Below are 15,782 nucleotides of genomic sequence, written 5' to 3'. Positions count from 1 at the left end.
TATCCTGTCTCCTAGCTCTGTGATCTTGGGCAAATGACTCAACCTTTCCAACCCTGTTTTCTAATCTGTAAAATGGATCTAATAAGAGCACATCCCAGGGTGCTTGGGAGTGTTTAGTGAGACCTGGTTTGCAGAGTGCTCAGTGTGGTACCTGGCACACAGGGAGGAATCCATGCCCTCACCACCTGGATGCTGCTGTTATGTTAGGATGGTGGGAACGTAACCGCTGAACCAGAGAGAGGTGGCATCGATGGGACCAGTGGGGTGCCAAGATGCCACCACCTGTCACCCTGTGCCTGAGGCATAGAGCCCCGTGTCACACGTAAACTCAGAGGGGCCCCAGGAGGAAGGTTGGCTCAGCCCAGTCCACCAAGTATGCCGGTTTGGGGGCGGGGGGCGCACCACATCCCCATTCCAGGCTGTGACTTCCGCTCCCTCACCTCGTGGCTGAGCCTTTCAGCAGCCCCCGGAGTCTGTGCCCAACGGGGGTGGGCAGTAATCTGCTGACCACCCTCAACTAGTCAATTTTGTCATGTCTCTGAAGAGAGAGGAGGATGTGACTCCTCTAAGGAAAAGTAAAGAAAAAAATGGTTCTTTGAAAACTATTTGTACATTTCATAAAATCATATTCCTCTAACGCTACAAGTGCCTCCAGAGTTTACCTAGTCCTGGTGATGACCAGAAGCACCCAGGAGCTTTAAGCAAAAATTCCCCAGTCCCTGCCCCAGAGCCTCTGATTCATTTGCGTGTGTGTGTGTGTGTGTGTGTCTGTCTGTGTGTGTGTGTGTGTGTGTGTGTGTGTGTGTATGTGTAAAGCTCCCCACGTGATTCTGATGATCGGCCAAGTTTGGGAACCAGAGGTCTATTCCTGACTCCTTAATTTTACAAGCACAAGGTAGGTTAAGTGATTTCTCCGGGGTTACCTAATCCATTAGTGACAAAGTTAGGACTAAAAGACAGCCCTCCTGGCTCTCAGTCTAGCCTTCTGCTTTGGCCTGTCCCTTCTGCTAGAACTGGTCCCCGGGCCTGCCTTTCCAAATCCACTGCTACCCTGGTCAGGAAGTGAGGTGGGCTCACCTCTCCTTCATCTGCTGGTGGCAGAGAACCCACGTCTCCTCCCACTTCCTCTTGCCGCACCAAGAGTGGCTCCTGCTGTGGCCTGGGGGCCCACAGGCCAGCCTTCTGGAGTCCACCGTCACTTTGCCTCATTCAGTCAGTAGCCGCTCAGCATCCCTGGGCCAGGGCTGGGCAGCCTGGTCTGGGGGAGGAGGGGGCGCAGGACCCCCCCTTACGGAATGGGGAGCTGCGTGTGACTGGGGTGTGGACACTGTGCTCTGAGGAGGGGGCCTCGCCGGGGCAGAATGGGGAGCGGGGAGGGCTCCACGGAGGGTGACTTCCGGGCGGGTGACCAGCCGTCCAACCCCTCCTTCATGGGTCGTCACCGCCGCCCTTACGCCAGCATGCTCACAGGGCAGCATCCCTCCTATGTTGAAAGAGACGCCTCCCTGGCTGCCCAGGCCCAGCCATAGTCCCTGGATCTGCTCTTTTCCTCTCTACTCAGCTCCCCACCCAGTGCGTGCTCACGCCCTCCTCCCAGGTGGCCCAGCTAACCTGCAGCCACTTGTGCTCTGTGAGTCACTGCTGTTTTAACTTTTCTTCTCAGTACCATCTGCTTCCTTCCCACTTTTGTTCCAGTTCTGCAAGGCTTGTAAATCCACTGATTTGCAGCTCTCCTGAAATGATTTCCCTCCCCTGCTCATCCGGGGCCTGATGCTTGGTGGCAGGAAGTCCGTTTCTGCCCATTTAGTGACCGCCCCCACCCCCCACTCCAGCGTGTGGCCTTTCTCTCCTCCAGCTGATACAGCTGAACTTTACCTTCAGTGTACGTAGTACCCAACGTGATTTGATAACCAAGGCTGGTAAATGACATCATAGCCTTTGCAGATTTCAAGATCTTTTAAATGCCCATGGACGTTTTTAATTTACCAGTCGTTGCTAAGAGCCTAGTGACTGAAGACACAGCTGTCGTTAGTCATATAAATAAATAAAGAGCAGAGAGCTCACTGCGGGTGCTAAGCACGTGGGACTTCGCTGCCATCCTTGAGTGTTGGGCCCTGTGAAGGGGCCAGCGTGGCCTGGGTTTAGAGAGGCACAGAATGCTGCTGTGTACTGACGCCGGGAATAATGAAAGCCCTTGTGTAGAGGCAGGGGGCAGGGGCAGGGGGCGGTCAACTTGCTGAGCTTACTTCTAGGAAAAAAGCTTGTCTTTTTTTCCCTAAGAATAGTATCTGGCTTGTTCCTTTTCATAAAGGAAAATGTTTGAAGTACGGATGTTTCCAGCCTGAGCTTCTCAGTGTCAGTGTGTTCCTGGGGCAGCACCACACTGCAAAGGGGGGCAGGAAACAGTCTTGGGCAGAGAAGAAGCCGAACTCAGCACAGTGGCCTTGGCCACTAATCCACTTTATACACCATCTGCAGTTTTATGTTCCGTTTGTGAACTTGTTGCTGAAATGGACGAGGAGTCACCTGAGTTTTTCTCTTTGCAGTGTTTCTATTTCATAAAAATCCTCTTTGGTTTTGATATATTAATCTTCATCTCTCTTGATCCAGTTTTCCTTTGGTAAGCCAGCCCTTCCTGAGGGTCTGATCCTGTCAATAAGTGCACAAAGTTGGGCATTCTCTTCATTTCTCACAAAAGGGAACTGAAGCTCAAAAAGGTGACATAACTTACCCAAGGCTCCCCAGCCTGAAGTTACAAAATATAGATTCAAACTCCAGTGGGCCTGACTCCCTGGTCTGGAAGGCATTCACCTGAAATCCAGAGTGGACAACATCTGGTTGCTCCTTATTACGCCCTTGCATTCTGCATTAATCTGTCATTCTGTTTATTCTATAAAATTATTCATCCTCATAAACCCTACAAAGTTTAGAGGTTTGTCGAGCTGTCATTTTGAAAGCATGCAAAGGATAAGTTTTCAGATGTCACCTGAGAGGTGACAGATCTGAGTTGGGGTATGGAGTGTGTCTATTTATAGACCACCATAATTAGGTAGAATTTGTGACCCATCCAGAAATAAAGCCAGAAATGCATTGTTAATGTCCTGCCGGGTTCTGCAGTAGTCAAACTTGAGGTATCATAAAGATGACTTTTTTAAAAATTAATTTATTTAGTTTTGGCTGCGTTGGGTCTTCGTTGCTGTGTGTGGGCTTTCTCTAGTTGCAGCTAGTGGGGGCTACTCATGGTTGCGGTGCACAGGCTTTTTATTACAGTGGCTTCTCTTGTTGCAGAGCATGGGCTCTAGGCACGCAGGCTTCAGTAGTTGTGGCACGAGGGCTCAGTAGTTGTGGCTCGTGGGCTCTAGAGCTCAGTCTCAGTAGTTGTGGCGCACAGGCTTAATTGCTCCACGGCATGTGGGATCTTCGTGGACCAGGGCTCGAACCCGTGTCCCCTGCATTGGCAGGCAGACTCCCAACCACTGTGCCACCAAGGAAGCCCAAGATGGCACTCTTACTAAAGATCTCTTGAAACTTAATGATTTCCCTGCTTTTTCTATTTATATTTTTTTCCCAACTCAATATTTCAAGGAACAGGAAACCTTTAGAGTAGGTTTTTTGGTTAGCCTCAAAGATTATATCTTATGATATCAGTAGACATCCTTCTTTGAAGGATGTCACAATCTAAGATGCCAGTGAAGTTTCATTTCATGATTTTTTAGAGTAAACTATTTGGGGAAAGCCCAAAATAAGTTTACAAAATAAGAATTTAGTTTTATTCAACTATAATTAAAATAGCCAAGTTAAAGAAATAAAGTTCAAACTCCAAATCATAGTAGTTTATGGGATAAATGCACAAAGGTAAATAGCAAGGCAAGTTTACTGTAGGACCCCACCCTTTATAAGCACGCTGCCCGAGGATAGGAAAGGTTCCCACCCACTTGGAAACCTTCATTCAGTAAAAAATGAGTCAACATTTGAGGAAGGAACAACTAAATATGAGAAAGAAAAAGAGAGGTCAGTGATTTGGGGGATTTATTATAGTTCTGTGCAATTTAGTTTCATCTTCAAAGTGTGTTCTCCTCTTAGTCATGTGTAGCATGCAGGGGCAGCTTTCTGGTCTGTCTGCCCCGCCTATTCCTTCTGGGGAGAAGTTAGACATTTTGAAATTCACCACATGGACCCAGGCTAAGTTATGTAAAAATCATTCCACAATGGCTGATGACTATCCCTTTGATGCTTAGTCCTCCAGGGGGCATTTAAAAATAGCTCAGTTGGCAGCCCCAAGCTACTGGGGGTGTGTCAGTACTTGTGTCCACCCAGGGGAGTCTGTCTCTTTGAAGACCAACATCAGATGACTGGGTAGGGCCCCTCACATGCCCTTTAAGGCTCTTCAGAATCATATGTGCTGTTGGTGCCAGCTTTGATTTCAACAGAATAACAAACCTCCAAGTGGGAGCCAGTCAGCTGCATCTTGAAGCCTCACACTCTTACCACCCCATGGGTTCATCTTTTGGGTCTTTAGCTTAGGAACGGAAACTTTTATATCATAATAAACCCAATTTTAAAATGTGCTGACCCTCAGAGACTTCTCTGGTGGCACAGTGGTTAAGAATCCACCTGCCAATGCAGGGGACACAGGTTCAATCCCTGGTCCGGGAAGATGCCACATGCCACGGAACAACTAAGCCCGTGCGCCACAACTACTGAGCCTGCGTGCCACAACTAATGAAGCCTGCGCGCCTAGAACCTGTGCTCCGCAGCAAGAGATGCCCCCCCTCACCACAACTAGAGAAAGCCTGTGCGCAGCAACGAACACCCAATGCAGCCATAGATAAATATGTGTGTGTGTGTGTGTGTGTGTGTGTGTGTGTGTGTGTGTGTGTGTATACATATAAAATGTGCTGATCCCCAGAGGTTAAACGTTCTATGCAGGTTTCCAGCTGGGCCTGCAAAGATGCAGATCTCCATCAGGTCATATTAAACCTGGGCAACTCTAAGGTTGCCCAGTGCAGAACAATGTATCCCAGCCTGACTTCCCCCACACAGCTCCCCAGTATCCAAATTCCATGGGCGTTTCCATTCCTATTGTCCATGAGCACCTCAAGCTTCCAGCACTTGCTGCTGGGGGTTGCCCTCCAAGCCCACAGTGGAAATACCCAGTATTACTCTGTGTACATGCTTCTCAGCCTTGGATATACAAACACTTGTCATGGACACAGTTAATGAGATTGTGGCAGAGTGTAGATGTGAACTATATATCCCTGTTCGTTTAAAGGGGAGTACATCTTTTTGTGCTCATTGAGTTACTGGCCCAGAAAAAAATTGACATTTTGAGCCATTTGACTTACCCTTGGTCATCACCATTTGATGAGTTGGGGCTTTTCTAGTTTTATATAAGGGAAAGAGTGAATTGAACAAGACAATGTTCAAACATTCCCCAGGGTTCAGTGTCATTCACTTGTGAATGAAGAACTTGGAACCCAAATTCATCATGTTCTATTTAAATATATAGAGTTTATTCATTATTCAGTAAGGACTAAATAGCCACAAGCTTCCTCTGGTGTTACTACCCCTCCAGCTATAGGTCTTTGTCCATTAGTCAATAACAACATTTCTAGTCCCCTTTCTAGAGGACAAAGTGCATTCAAATACATGCTCTCTCTCGATTCTCATAACCACAGCCCTGTGAGGTGATGGCTGTAATTCCCAGGTTGTGGGTGAGCAAGCCAAGGCCGGGGAGGAGACAGCTTGCCCAGGGCTGCTCAGAGACCCTGTGGGCAACGGTGGCAGCGCCTGACCCGGCCTTCAAACACGCAGTCCCATCCTGCCCACCTCCTCTTTCTCCCCATCTTCTCCTTCCTATTCCTCTTCCTCTCAATTAATTTTCTCATATTATAAAGAACAAAAGATCAGACTGTTTCTACCTCCTTTCCTGGACCATCCCCGGATCTGGCCCCAGGTTCTGCGTTTGTTTGGAGACACATCTTTGACACATAAGGGCAGACACGAGCTTTTCAAGTTGACTGGGGATTTCAGCCACCCAGGCCGCCCCTTGTTTACCAAGAGTCCTTAGAAAATCACAAGGCACCGTCCCGCTAGAAGATTGCAGTCTTTACCCACATTCTGTGTGGTGTTCGCCGTGTGTGTGCCATAACGTATCCATTTTTTATGTATGGGGAGGGAAGAGTACATGACCTTTCCAAAGCTTCCCTGTGAGTTAGGAAGGATCAGAAGTCAAACCTCAAAGTTGTTCCATAGGACATAGTTCACTTTGAATTCCAGATTTCAGCAGCTTCAGTACAATTTTTAATTCATACCCACAAAAAGCAGTTAATTCTATAAGATAGGGAATGAGGCAGTAAGATAGTTAAATGCTACTGCCAGCTTGGCATCTCCTAACTAGTTGCGTGACCTTGAGTAAGTCATATGAATTTCCTGGAACCAGGAATTCAATCAGATATAGGGAGCCCCTTCCAGATTTAATACTCTGTGATTCTAAGGATTATAATTTACCTTGTAACTTGATAAGCTTCTTAAAGGCAGGGCCCATGCATAGAATCTGACCCTGGATTATTAGGATGCCCAGGGAAGGGTAGGAAGGGGAGGCCATGCAGAGGCAGAGTACAACAGGGGACTTCCACGAAACAGGCCAGTAGTTGAAGCCGAGAGCAGCCTGCGGCATGAGCAGGTCACCTGAGGGTCAAGACTCAGGTAGAGGCAGGCAGGTGGGAGGAGGAGGCCTGGCACAGGAACTGCCCCAGTTAGGTCAGGGCCCTGGAGGCCTGGCATCCCAGGTTGGCCCATTATCCAGCAGCCTCAGTCATCAGCGCTAAGCACCATGAGGGCAGAGGGATGAGGGAGCAGGTGCCAGGGGATGGGTGGAGGGCTGTGGCAGGGGCACATCACCTGCAGCCCAGCCCAGGGAAAGCAGGCCCCTGGGGACCAGGCAGTGTTCAAGAGCAGGGTGCCATTCCCAGGGGAACTAGGGGCTGGGTGGGGAGTCAGCCTTACCTGCGCAGGGGCCTGGTAGTTCCACCACGCTGATAGGTGGGGAGAGGGCTTGGGGAGCTCTGCAGGGGCCTGACAGCTGCCCCAGGCCTGGGCTCTGGAAAGGGGTCTTGGAAAGATGCCCTCGTGGATGGGAAGCTGAGCAGGTAGTGGGACTTCCTGCTTCAGCTGGGGTGGGCAGGCCAGAGCAGGGCAGGCCAGGGCATGGAAGAGAGAGGGGTCCACAGGCCCAGTCCAGAGGATCCAGGAGGGCCGAGGCCAAGGAAATGATGCAAGGACAGCTGGTGACAGCTGGTTCTCCCCGATGGAATATGGCGGCCCCACCAAGGCCTTCGGACCTACACAGGGCCGTCCCCAGCCCCATCCAAACCAAGCCAGGCATTCACTAATCAAGGCAAGGACATTACCAGTCTTACGAGTTTTACCACTTATTCATCATATCCTCAGGAATGCAGTTAAAGCCCATCGTTCTAAATAAAAGGATTCCCAAACCTTGGATTTCTCTGGTTATCTTAAAGAATCGTGTAAATATTTTAAGCTGTTTTAATTTGAAAAGTAAATAAGTTTACTATTCACTTTGTTATAAAGCAGAAACTAACACACCATTGTAAAGCAATTATACTCCAATAAAGATGTTTAAAAATAAATAAATCAATAAGTTTACTAGTGACAGGAAGGTTTAGAAGCATCTCTCCCAATCTATACTTGTAGCAATAGTCGGGCAGCTCAGTGTGTGCTTATGTTAAAATGACCTTTATGTAGATGGAGAAGTTAGCGTTGTCTGGTCCGAGCCTGTCAGCATTTGCATTATTCAGTTATTTTAGAGTTCAAATCTTAGCAAAATGTTTTTGGCTGTGCCCAGGGTATGTCCATACACAGAGGCCCTCAGCTGAGCCATGGGGTGTTTCTGCTTACCCCCTTTATTCAATTTCCATTCTTCCACAAGATTATAGTAGATATCTGCTTTCTTTAATAGGATTTTCCATAGCTACACAGTCATTTTCTTTTTGTAATCACTGCCCTGTTTTTCATCTTTTCTTATTTTAGTTATTTTCTTGACTTCTAAATTACTCTGTAGAATTCTAGATATACAAAGAGAACTTTTTTTTTAAACATCTTTATTGGAGTATAATTGCTTTACAATGTTTTGTTAGTTTCTGCTATACAAAGAGAACTTTTGTAATGAGTGTTTCTTAACATCCTAAAGTTGGAAATCAGTAGAAGGGTGGAAATGTTAGGGAAGGAAGTGACGCAAGCCAAGTAGAGCTCTCCCAGCAGGATTCACCACCCTTCAGGTAACAGTGCCAGGCCTGCTACCCCTGGGTGACCAAGGTTTCTGGGGCTCCCCCCTCATGTACCAGGAGTCCCTCTCTCAGACGGAGCTTCTGCTGTCTGGCCCGGCCCTAGGCAGCTGGTCTTGGGCAGAAATGACTTCAGTGATCTCGGGGCCTAAACTGTCCACGGGGAGGTTATGGATGTTCTCATCTCACTGTTCACCGGGCACAGATTTCCATGCAGATCAGCCATTTCCATCAGCCTCCAGCTTCATTTGCTGGTGCTTCCGTGCACTGGCCCTGGTGAAACTTTCTCTTAGGTCTTCTGAGGTTCATCACCAGAACCAAGGTCTTTCCCACTCAGGTGTCCCCATACCTTTCCCCCAGGTCCTTGCCCTCCTCCTGTCCTGAGCACCATGACTTTGCGGGGATGCCTGTTAAGTGCTATGATGCATGTAAGATGCCATCTTGTTTGTCTTTCTCCGGTGCACTTCTAAATGGCCCGTCCTCACTGACATATACCCCTTCAGGTACATGCCTACATCATCAGCCACCTGAAGAAGGAGATGCCAAGTGTATTTGGAAAAGAAAACAAGAAGAGAGAGCTTATCAGCAGGTTGCCAGAAATCTACACTCAGCTGCAGCGAGAATACCAGATTTCTGCAGGGGACTTCCCCGAGGTCAAGGCAATGCAGGTACAGAGGCCCATCACAATGTCACCAGTGGGGATGGAGGGGCACTGCCACCTTGTCCGGCTAGTTGCTGGGTACACATTTGGGTTTCATGGTTTAGAATGGAGGGGGAACACGGTAAATTCGTTGTCCTAGTAATACATGATAATAGGCTCCTGTGAATAAAGCAGAAATTGCTTGCTTCCTGAAACATTTAAACAAAAAGGGAGACATTTCAAGAAGTAAATTAAGCTCATCTGAAAAAAATCCTAGGAACAGCTCCTTTAGGCTGTGTTCAAGGTTGTTTTGACACAGAAGTGACACCTGTGTTTTAGAATCCCAGAACCTTAAGGGAATTAGAGCTGAGAGTGACCTTGGAGGTCACTTCCAGGGGCCTCCTGAAGCCGGCCCTTCCCCGCGCTGCCCTGCGCTGTGGGATTACGCGCTCAGGCAGCGTCGCTGCTGCGGGCTCAGTCAGAGGCCGTGGTGAGCTGTGGCCACGGTGGGAGTTCATCAGACACCAGGCTGTGCTCACTGAAGAGTTTGCTTAAAGGTCAGCTTCAGGCAGCCTTTGGCCTAATTTCAGAGTCTCCCTGACATGTGTCTGGGCAGCCCCAGGTGACCCCGAGTGGGTGCTGCCACCCTGGCCTGACCCGTGTGTCCACCTCCTCGCCGTGGTGTTAGGTGACCTTGATTTTGACACTGACCATGCCCTCCCGAGCGAGGCCACCTCACCTGGCTCCTCAGAGAGCCTGACCGACCATCTCCTTGTCCGGTGCGAGGACCTGTCTGCCCTGGAGGCCACAGCCCTCTCTGGAAAGCAGGCAACACAACTCAGATGCCTGCAGCCACCAGCCAGAAGTAACTCAAATAAGTCAGGCAGGCGGGCCACGCCAAAGGAAACTGGGGTGCCCCCTCCGAGCACCTCTTGTTTTCTCACATTTGGTAGAGATGTGGGTCCTGAGAAACATGTCTCTACCGGGAGGAAAACAATTCTGCAAGTGCAGTGAGTGAGGACTTGCGGGGCGCACGGTGGGGGCAGATTGGCGAGCATGTGCCCTTCCCCCCTCGGTGGGGACGCCCCATCCTGCCCAGTGGTTGCTGCCCCGTGGGAATGCAGGCCTGGATATTTCAAGAGAAGCTGGAGATCTGGATTTGTATGTAAAGTCCCCTGGTTTTCAAATTTTGGCTCAGAATTTCAAAGAATCTACATGGGCCAAAGAGAGTGTACAGCATACTGGCTGCACCCTGGAGACTCTGGGCCTGTGAGCTGCCAGCCTGCCTGGGGTGGGAATGGGGGTGGGTTTGAGGGGGGGGGGGTCAGGGAGGAGGAAGCACAAGCGCAGAGGCACGATCAGGCCGCTGGAGGGGAAGCATCAATCCTAAGGGGTTTGTTAATGTAAACTCTCTGTATTTAAAGTACACACTGAAATAGGAGTGGGTTACACTTACTGCTGTGATGCCTGGGATCAGGGTGAATGCATCTGGTATATAGGATCTAGTCAAATATGATTTAGTTGGCTTAAAAAAATACATAGAAACACTTTTTTTTTTTAGAAGTAAAGTTGATATTCCTGTACTCAGAGGATGAATTGGATTTTTTTCTGGTCACAAAATGGCTAATTTGAGGGCTCCTGGGGCCTCTTCCTGAGCAGGTTCTGCTTTCACACCCTTGAGTTATGCCCTGCACCCTGTGACCAAACTGAAGGACAACTGTTTCCTGGCATCCTTCAGATACTTTGGAAGGGAAATTGGTTTCCTGACTGAAATGAAAGCTGTGAGTAAATACACAGTGCTCACGATGGCCTGACGGGACGTCTGTGGCTCATTGGCCTCCCGAGGCTCCCTTGATGCCCGACCCACAAGGTGCGGCTCCCGAGACCCGAATTCTCCCTGACAGGCCTCCCCTGCCCGTCGTCTCCAGGGAGCTCCTGAACAGAGGGAGCAAACTCTGTGACCAGAGCTACTCCTGACCATGCTAGCCTGGGCCTGGCCAGTCAGAGGGCATCCAGGCCTCTCAGAGCTGGTCACAGGGGCAGTCCCTCACCTCAGGTCTCGGGAGCAGCCTTGGCCCATGTAGCCAGGCAATACAGGAAGGGCCTGACCCTTCACTGGGAACCCTGTGGTTAGGTGCCGCACCAGGCACCTCGGCCCCTTCATTGGACTCCTGGGTGCCCTGGGACTGGGAGCCGGAGGCCTACCTGACGGGCGCCTACCATCAACACAGTCCTGCCGTCATCTGTGTTCATTCAAGCATTCACCTAAGAATAGTAATTAAATCTATATCGCCAGGCACTGTTCTAGGCCCCTGGAATAAATCATTGAACAAACAGCAAAAATAAAAATCCTTGCCCCTACAGAGGTCCATTCTGGGTTACAGTCTTTGCTGCTATGACTGTAACTGGCAGTGATGTTTTGACAGCAAAGCCCCTTGTTGGGACATGTGCTCCTTGTTACAACATAAGTGTCTGTGTGCTTTGGTGTAATTAATTTACTCAGTGTCTTATTTAGTGGCTCCCATAGAAGGCTGTAATTCCATGAAGCCAGTGACCCATGTCCTGTTCTCGGCCATATCCCCAGCCCCTGGGGTGTAGCAGGCACTCAGTGAATACGTGTTGAGTAGGTTAATTAATAAGTTAGTGTATGTTTATATCGTAGCAGGCTCTAGGGTAATGAGTTTCTCAGACCCTGACCTAGGCTTGACTCCCACGGGGCTTATAGACCAGTGGTTTATGGAGCAAACCCCTGGAAGCTGGCTGAGGATTCTTCCCTGGGAAGCCGGCCAGGCCCTGATCATATCACCCCAGTCCTTTCAGGGAATCCTCAGGGAGCAAGGCAGGCCTGGAGCCCAGAGGGTGTGCTTACTACTTCAAGCTAGTTTGCTGTCACCCAGGAAGCTCTGGGGGTTCCTGGTGTGGGTCAAGGCCTCCATCATCCCTGAGTCTGTTGAGCATCTGACATCTTCCCCAACACAGGCATTCAGCCTTACTGTGTCTGGGACAGCGGCAGGGGCAGAAGCTTGGAGATGACTTGATTATGATCTTTGCACATCCCAGGATCTCACGGAGAGCTCACCAGGGCTGGCTTTAAGTCTCTGTTCTCCAAGCTGGTCAGGGTGACTCTTCACCGTAGCAAAGAGCCAACTGTATTTTGCAGGCTTTTGCCTGGTGCTGGGGGAGGCCCATGACCTGGTGTTGCATCTGCCTGTGTCAGCCCTACACCCATTGGGAAGGGAATCTGCTTTGCTGTGCTGACGTGTCCATGCTGCAGAATGAGGGAACACTAGCAAGGCCACCTTGATTGCTGACGCAGTTGTTCTCCTTGGAGAACTGGGGCACAGACCTACTAGAGAACGGACTTGAGGATATGGGGAGACAGAAGGTTAAGCTGTGATAAAGTGAGAGAGTGGCATGGACATATATACACTACCAAACGTAAAATAGATAGCTAGTGGGAAGCAGCCGCATAGCACAGGGAGATCAGCTTGGTGTTTTGTGGCCACCTAGAGGGGTGGGATAGGGAGGTGGGGAGGGAGACGCAAGAGGGAAGAGATATAGGAACATATGTATATGTATAACTGACTCACTTTGCTATAAAGCAGAAACTAACACACCATTGTAAAACAATTATATTCCAATAAAGATGTTAAAAAAAAATAAAATAATAAAATAAATTCTTAAAATTAAAAAAAAAAAACCATTTCAACAGCAGAGGGCGGCAGAGCCATCCCCATCTGCTCAGACCCTCCCAGTGGATTCAAAAACAGCTTCTGGTACAGGCTGGGAGTGGGTAGGCAAGGGAGAGCCCAGAAGAGGCTAGGCTGGGATTGACCTTTGTCTCTTGGCAGGGAATTCCAGGATCCGGGGCTTGGTGGCTTTGATGCATACAGTTGTTGATTGGTAGCTCTTTAAATTCTCCAGTGTGTTCATCCCAATAAAAAGTTTTGGAGCCACCCTGGTGGAGGGCAGGGATGGTGTGGTTTAACTAGGACCCCACCCCCCTGGCCAGGGCTGGGCAGGCGGGTACCACACGGGTGAGAGCGTAGGGCTTACTTCCTATGTGCCCTCTGGGGAGGGAACGGCTGCTGTCGCTGCTTCCTGTCCACCCCTGCAAATATGTGGCCTTTTCCCCTGGCCAGTTTTCCAGAGGTTTGCAGTCTGAATCCATATCCCCTGCAGGCAGGTGGAAAGTTTGGGTGGGCACCGCCCTCATTTATCCACTTGGCCGGACACAGAGTCTCTGTGTGTGCCCAGAGCTCAGGCTCATTCATGAGGTAATAGGGTAGGTGTTCATACACCCAGGGGAATCCAGACTTGCTTACTCCAGCAGCACTGGGATTTTTGTGTAGGCTGCCTGCTCTCCTCCTCCTGGGCTTTCTCTTCTCAGTTCCCTTGGCTGACCAAGGTGCCGGCAGCAGGATCCCAAAGTGTTAGCAGCATTGTTTGGTGCTGATGTTGGGATGACGTGCAGGTGACTGTGGTCTGTTAGTGAGGATGAAGGACATGAAAACTGGAACGTACCTTAGCAACCAGGCCTCTGCTACCCCACCACTGTAAGCTGAGCTCAGGCTGAGTGCTAGGTGGCAGCCCAGGCCAGCCTGCTTTGACAGCCACAGAGTTGGCTACTGAGAAGAGTGTTGAGGGCACCTCTCCAAGATATGTCAGGCTGTTTTGCTTTCCTCTCTGTCCTCTCCACCATCTAAAGCTCAGGGCTCCACTTCAGAATAACAGCCTAGAATGTCTGCCCTGCCAGCACACCCTAGAGACCACAATTTTGATTCTCCATTGGAAACGACCTAAATTTCCAATTACATGGACAGGGTAAATGAGGAAAGGCCCAGCTATACAGTTCAATATCATGTAGCTATTGAGAATAAGTTTATCTATTTTATATATATTAATGTGTATCTGTTAACCCCATTCTCCTAATTTATCCCTCTCCCTTCTTCCCCTTTGGTAATCATAAGTTTGTTTTTTGTATCTTGAGTCTGTTTCTGTTTTGCAAATAAGCTCATTTGTATTATTTTTTAGGTTCCACATATAAGTGATATCATACGGTATTTGTCTTTCTCTGTCTGACTTACTTCATTTAGTATAATAATCTCGAGGTCCATCCATGTTGCTGCGAATAGCAATATTTCATTCCTTTCTATGGCTGAGTAACAGGTTTTTACTGTATAGCACAGGGAGCTATATCATATCTTGTAATAAACTATAATGGAAAAGAAACTGGAAAAGTATATGGGGCTTCCCTGGTGGTGCAGTGGTTGGGCGTCCGCCTGCTGATGCAGGGGACATGGTTTCGTGCCCCGGTCCGGGAGGATCCCACATGCCGCAGAGTGGCTGGGCCCATGAGCCATGGCCGCTGAGCCTGCGTGTCCGGAGCCTGTGCTCCGCAACGGGAGAGGCCGAGGCAGTGAGAGGCCTGCATACTGCAAAAAATAATAATAATAAAATAAAATTTAAAAGTATATGTATATATACACCATTGTAAAGCAATTATACTCCAATAAAGATGTTAAAAAACAGTATATATATATATAAAACCAAATCACTTTATATTTATATAAAACTGAATCAATGTGCTGTATACCTGAAACTAACACAATATTGTAAATCAACCATACTTCAATTTAAAAATTAAATCAAATTTTAAAAAAATTTTAAAGGTTGTATAAAAATCGATATCATGGAAAGCTGTGATACATTATTTCTTTAAAATGGAGGTTGTTAAATAGTGTGGTCTTATTTCAGTTAAAGAGTGTGTGTGTGTGCACATGTGTGTGTGTGTTTGTAAAAATGGCTATAAGCATATGCCCAAAAATGTTAGCAAAAGTCATTGCTGGGTGATATTGTAAGTGATTTAAGATTCTTATTTTTGTTTACTAGTTTTTTCCCCCATTTTTTACAATGAAAGTGTAATATTTATGGTAGCACAAAGTTTTGTTGTTTCTTAACTCCCTGTCCCATTACTTCTGTCCAGAACAGTCAGGTCTGAGGGGAATATGAAAGCTCTTTCCCTTGAGAGCCTCCCTGTCTCATCTCCAGAAAACTGCACACCTGGCTGGCCCCTCTCTGGCCCTCCAGGATTGTCCAAACAGAAATACTTCATGTAGAGTCCATATAAAAACTGCCATACCTGGAATTCTCTGCGTTTGTTTGGCAAAACTGCTATTGAAGACATTTTCACTAGATCTTTGAGGCCCCTTATAAAATTGCCTAAGTGACTTCCACAGTTCAGGGCCAGAGAAGGTTTGTCTTTCTTGTGATGAACAGGTGGTTTCTCCCCTCCAACAACGAGGTGTGACCCCCACCCCCCGGCTCCCCAGCCAGGGCAGCTGGGAAGTGTAGCTTTTCTCAGCCTTCATTATCTGATGTGATGATTCCCCTCCTCTTCCTTTCAATTACTTGGCTTTTTCCCTTTGTTCATGACTTTCTTCTATTTCATGTTATCATTGTTTCACTGTAAACTAAGTCGAGCCCTTTTTGAAATATAAGCTCCCTGAAGGCAGAGACTGTGGCTTTTCATATTTATATCCCAGAACAGGGCCTGGCACATAACAAATGTTCAGTAAATGTTGGATGGATGGATGGATGGATGGAAGGAAGGGTAACCAAGGCAGGAAGGACTATTTCTACAGAGCCATCCACAGAACCTCTGCGGCATCTGCAGTTGGCTCCCATCCTGGCCAGACAATTGCCGCGTCCCCTAGGGCCGTCTGCAAACCCTGTGCTCTATCTGCTCCTCCCAGCTCTCCTGGGAGATGCAGCCGAGACCTGCCCTGACCATGCTAGTACTACTCAGCTCTATTGGTTGCATTTATACTTGCCCT

At 48.5% G+C, this 15,782-nt stretch overlaps 1 protein-coding gene across 1 annotated transcript in view; it reads left to right on the top strand.

Moving 5' to 3' along the window:
- Positions 1–15,782, top strand: part of EHD4 (EH domain containing 4) — a 95,211-nt gene that overhangs the window by 74,686 nt on the left and 4,743 nt on the right. Inside the window, exon 5 of the mRNA XM_059058055.2 lies at positions 8,810–8,974. Within this exon, the coding sequence (XP_058914038.1) occupies positions 8,810–8,974 (165 nt within the window). The remainder of the gene's footprint in view (positions 1–8,809; positions 8,975–15,782) is intronic.

The sequence above is a fragment of the Kogia breviceps genome, chromosome 3 (genome assembly GCF_026419965.1).
Source record: "Kogia breviceps isolate mKogBre1 chromosome 3, mKogBre1 haplotype 1, whole genome shotgun sequence".
NCBI classification, from domain to species: Eukaryota; Metazoa; Chordata; class Mammalia; order Artiodactyla; family Physeteridae; genus Kogia; species Kogia breviceps.
The sequence above is the reverse complement of the archived record's forward strand: the minus strand, read 5'-3'. Positions and strand labels throughout refer to the sequence as shown.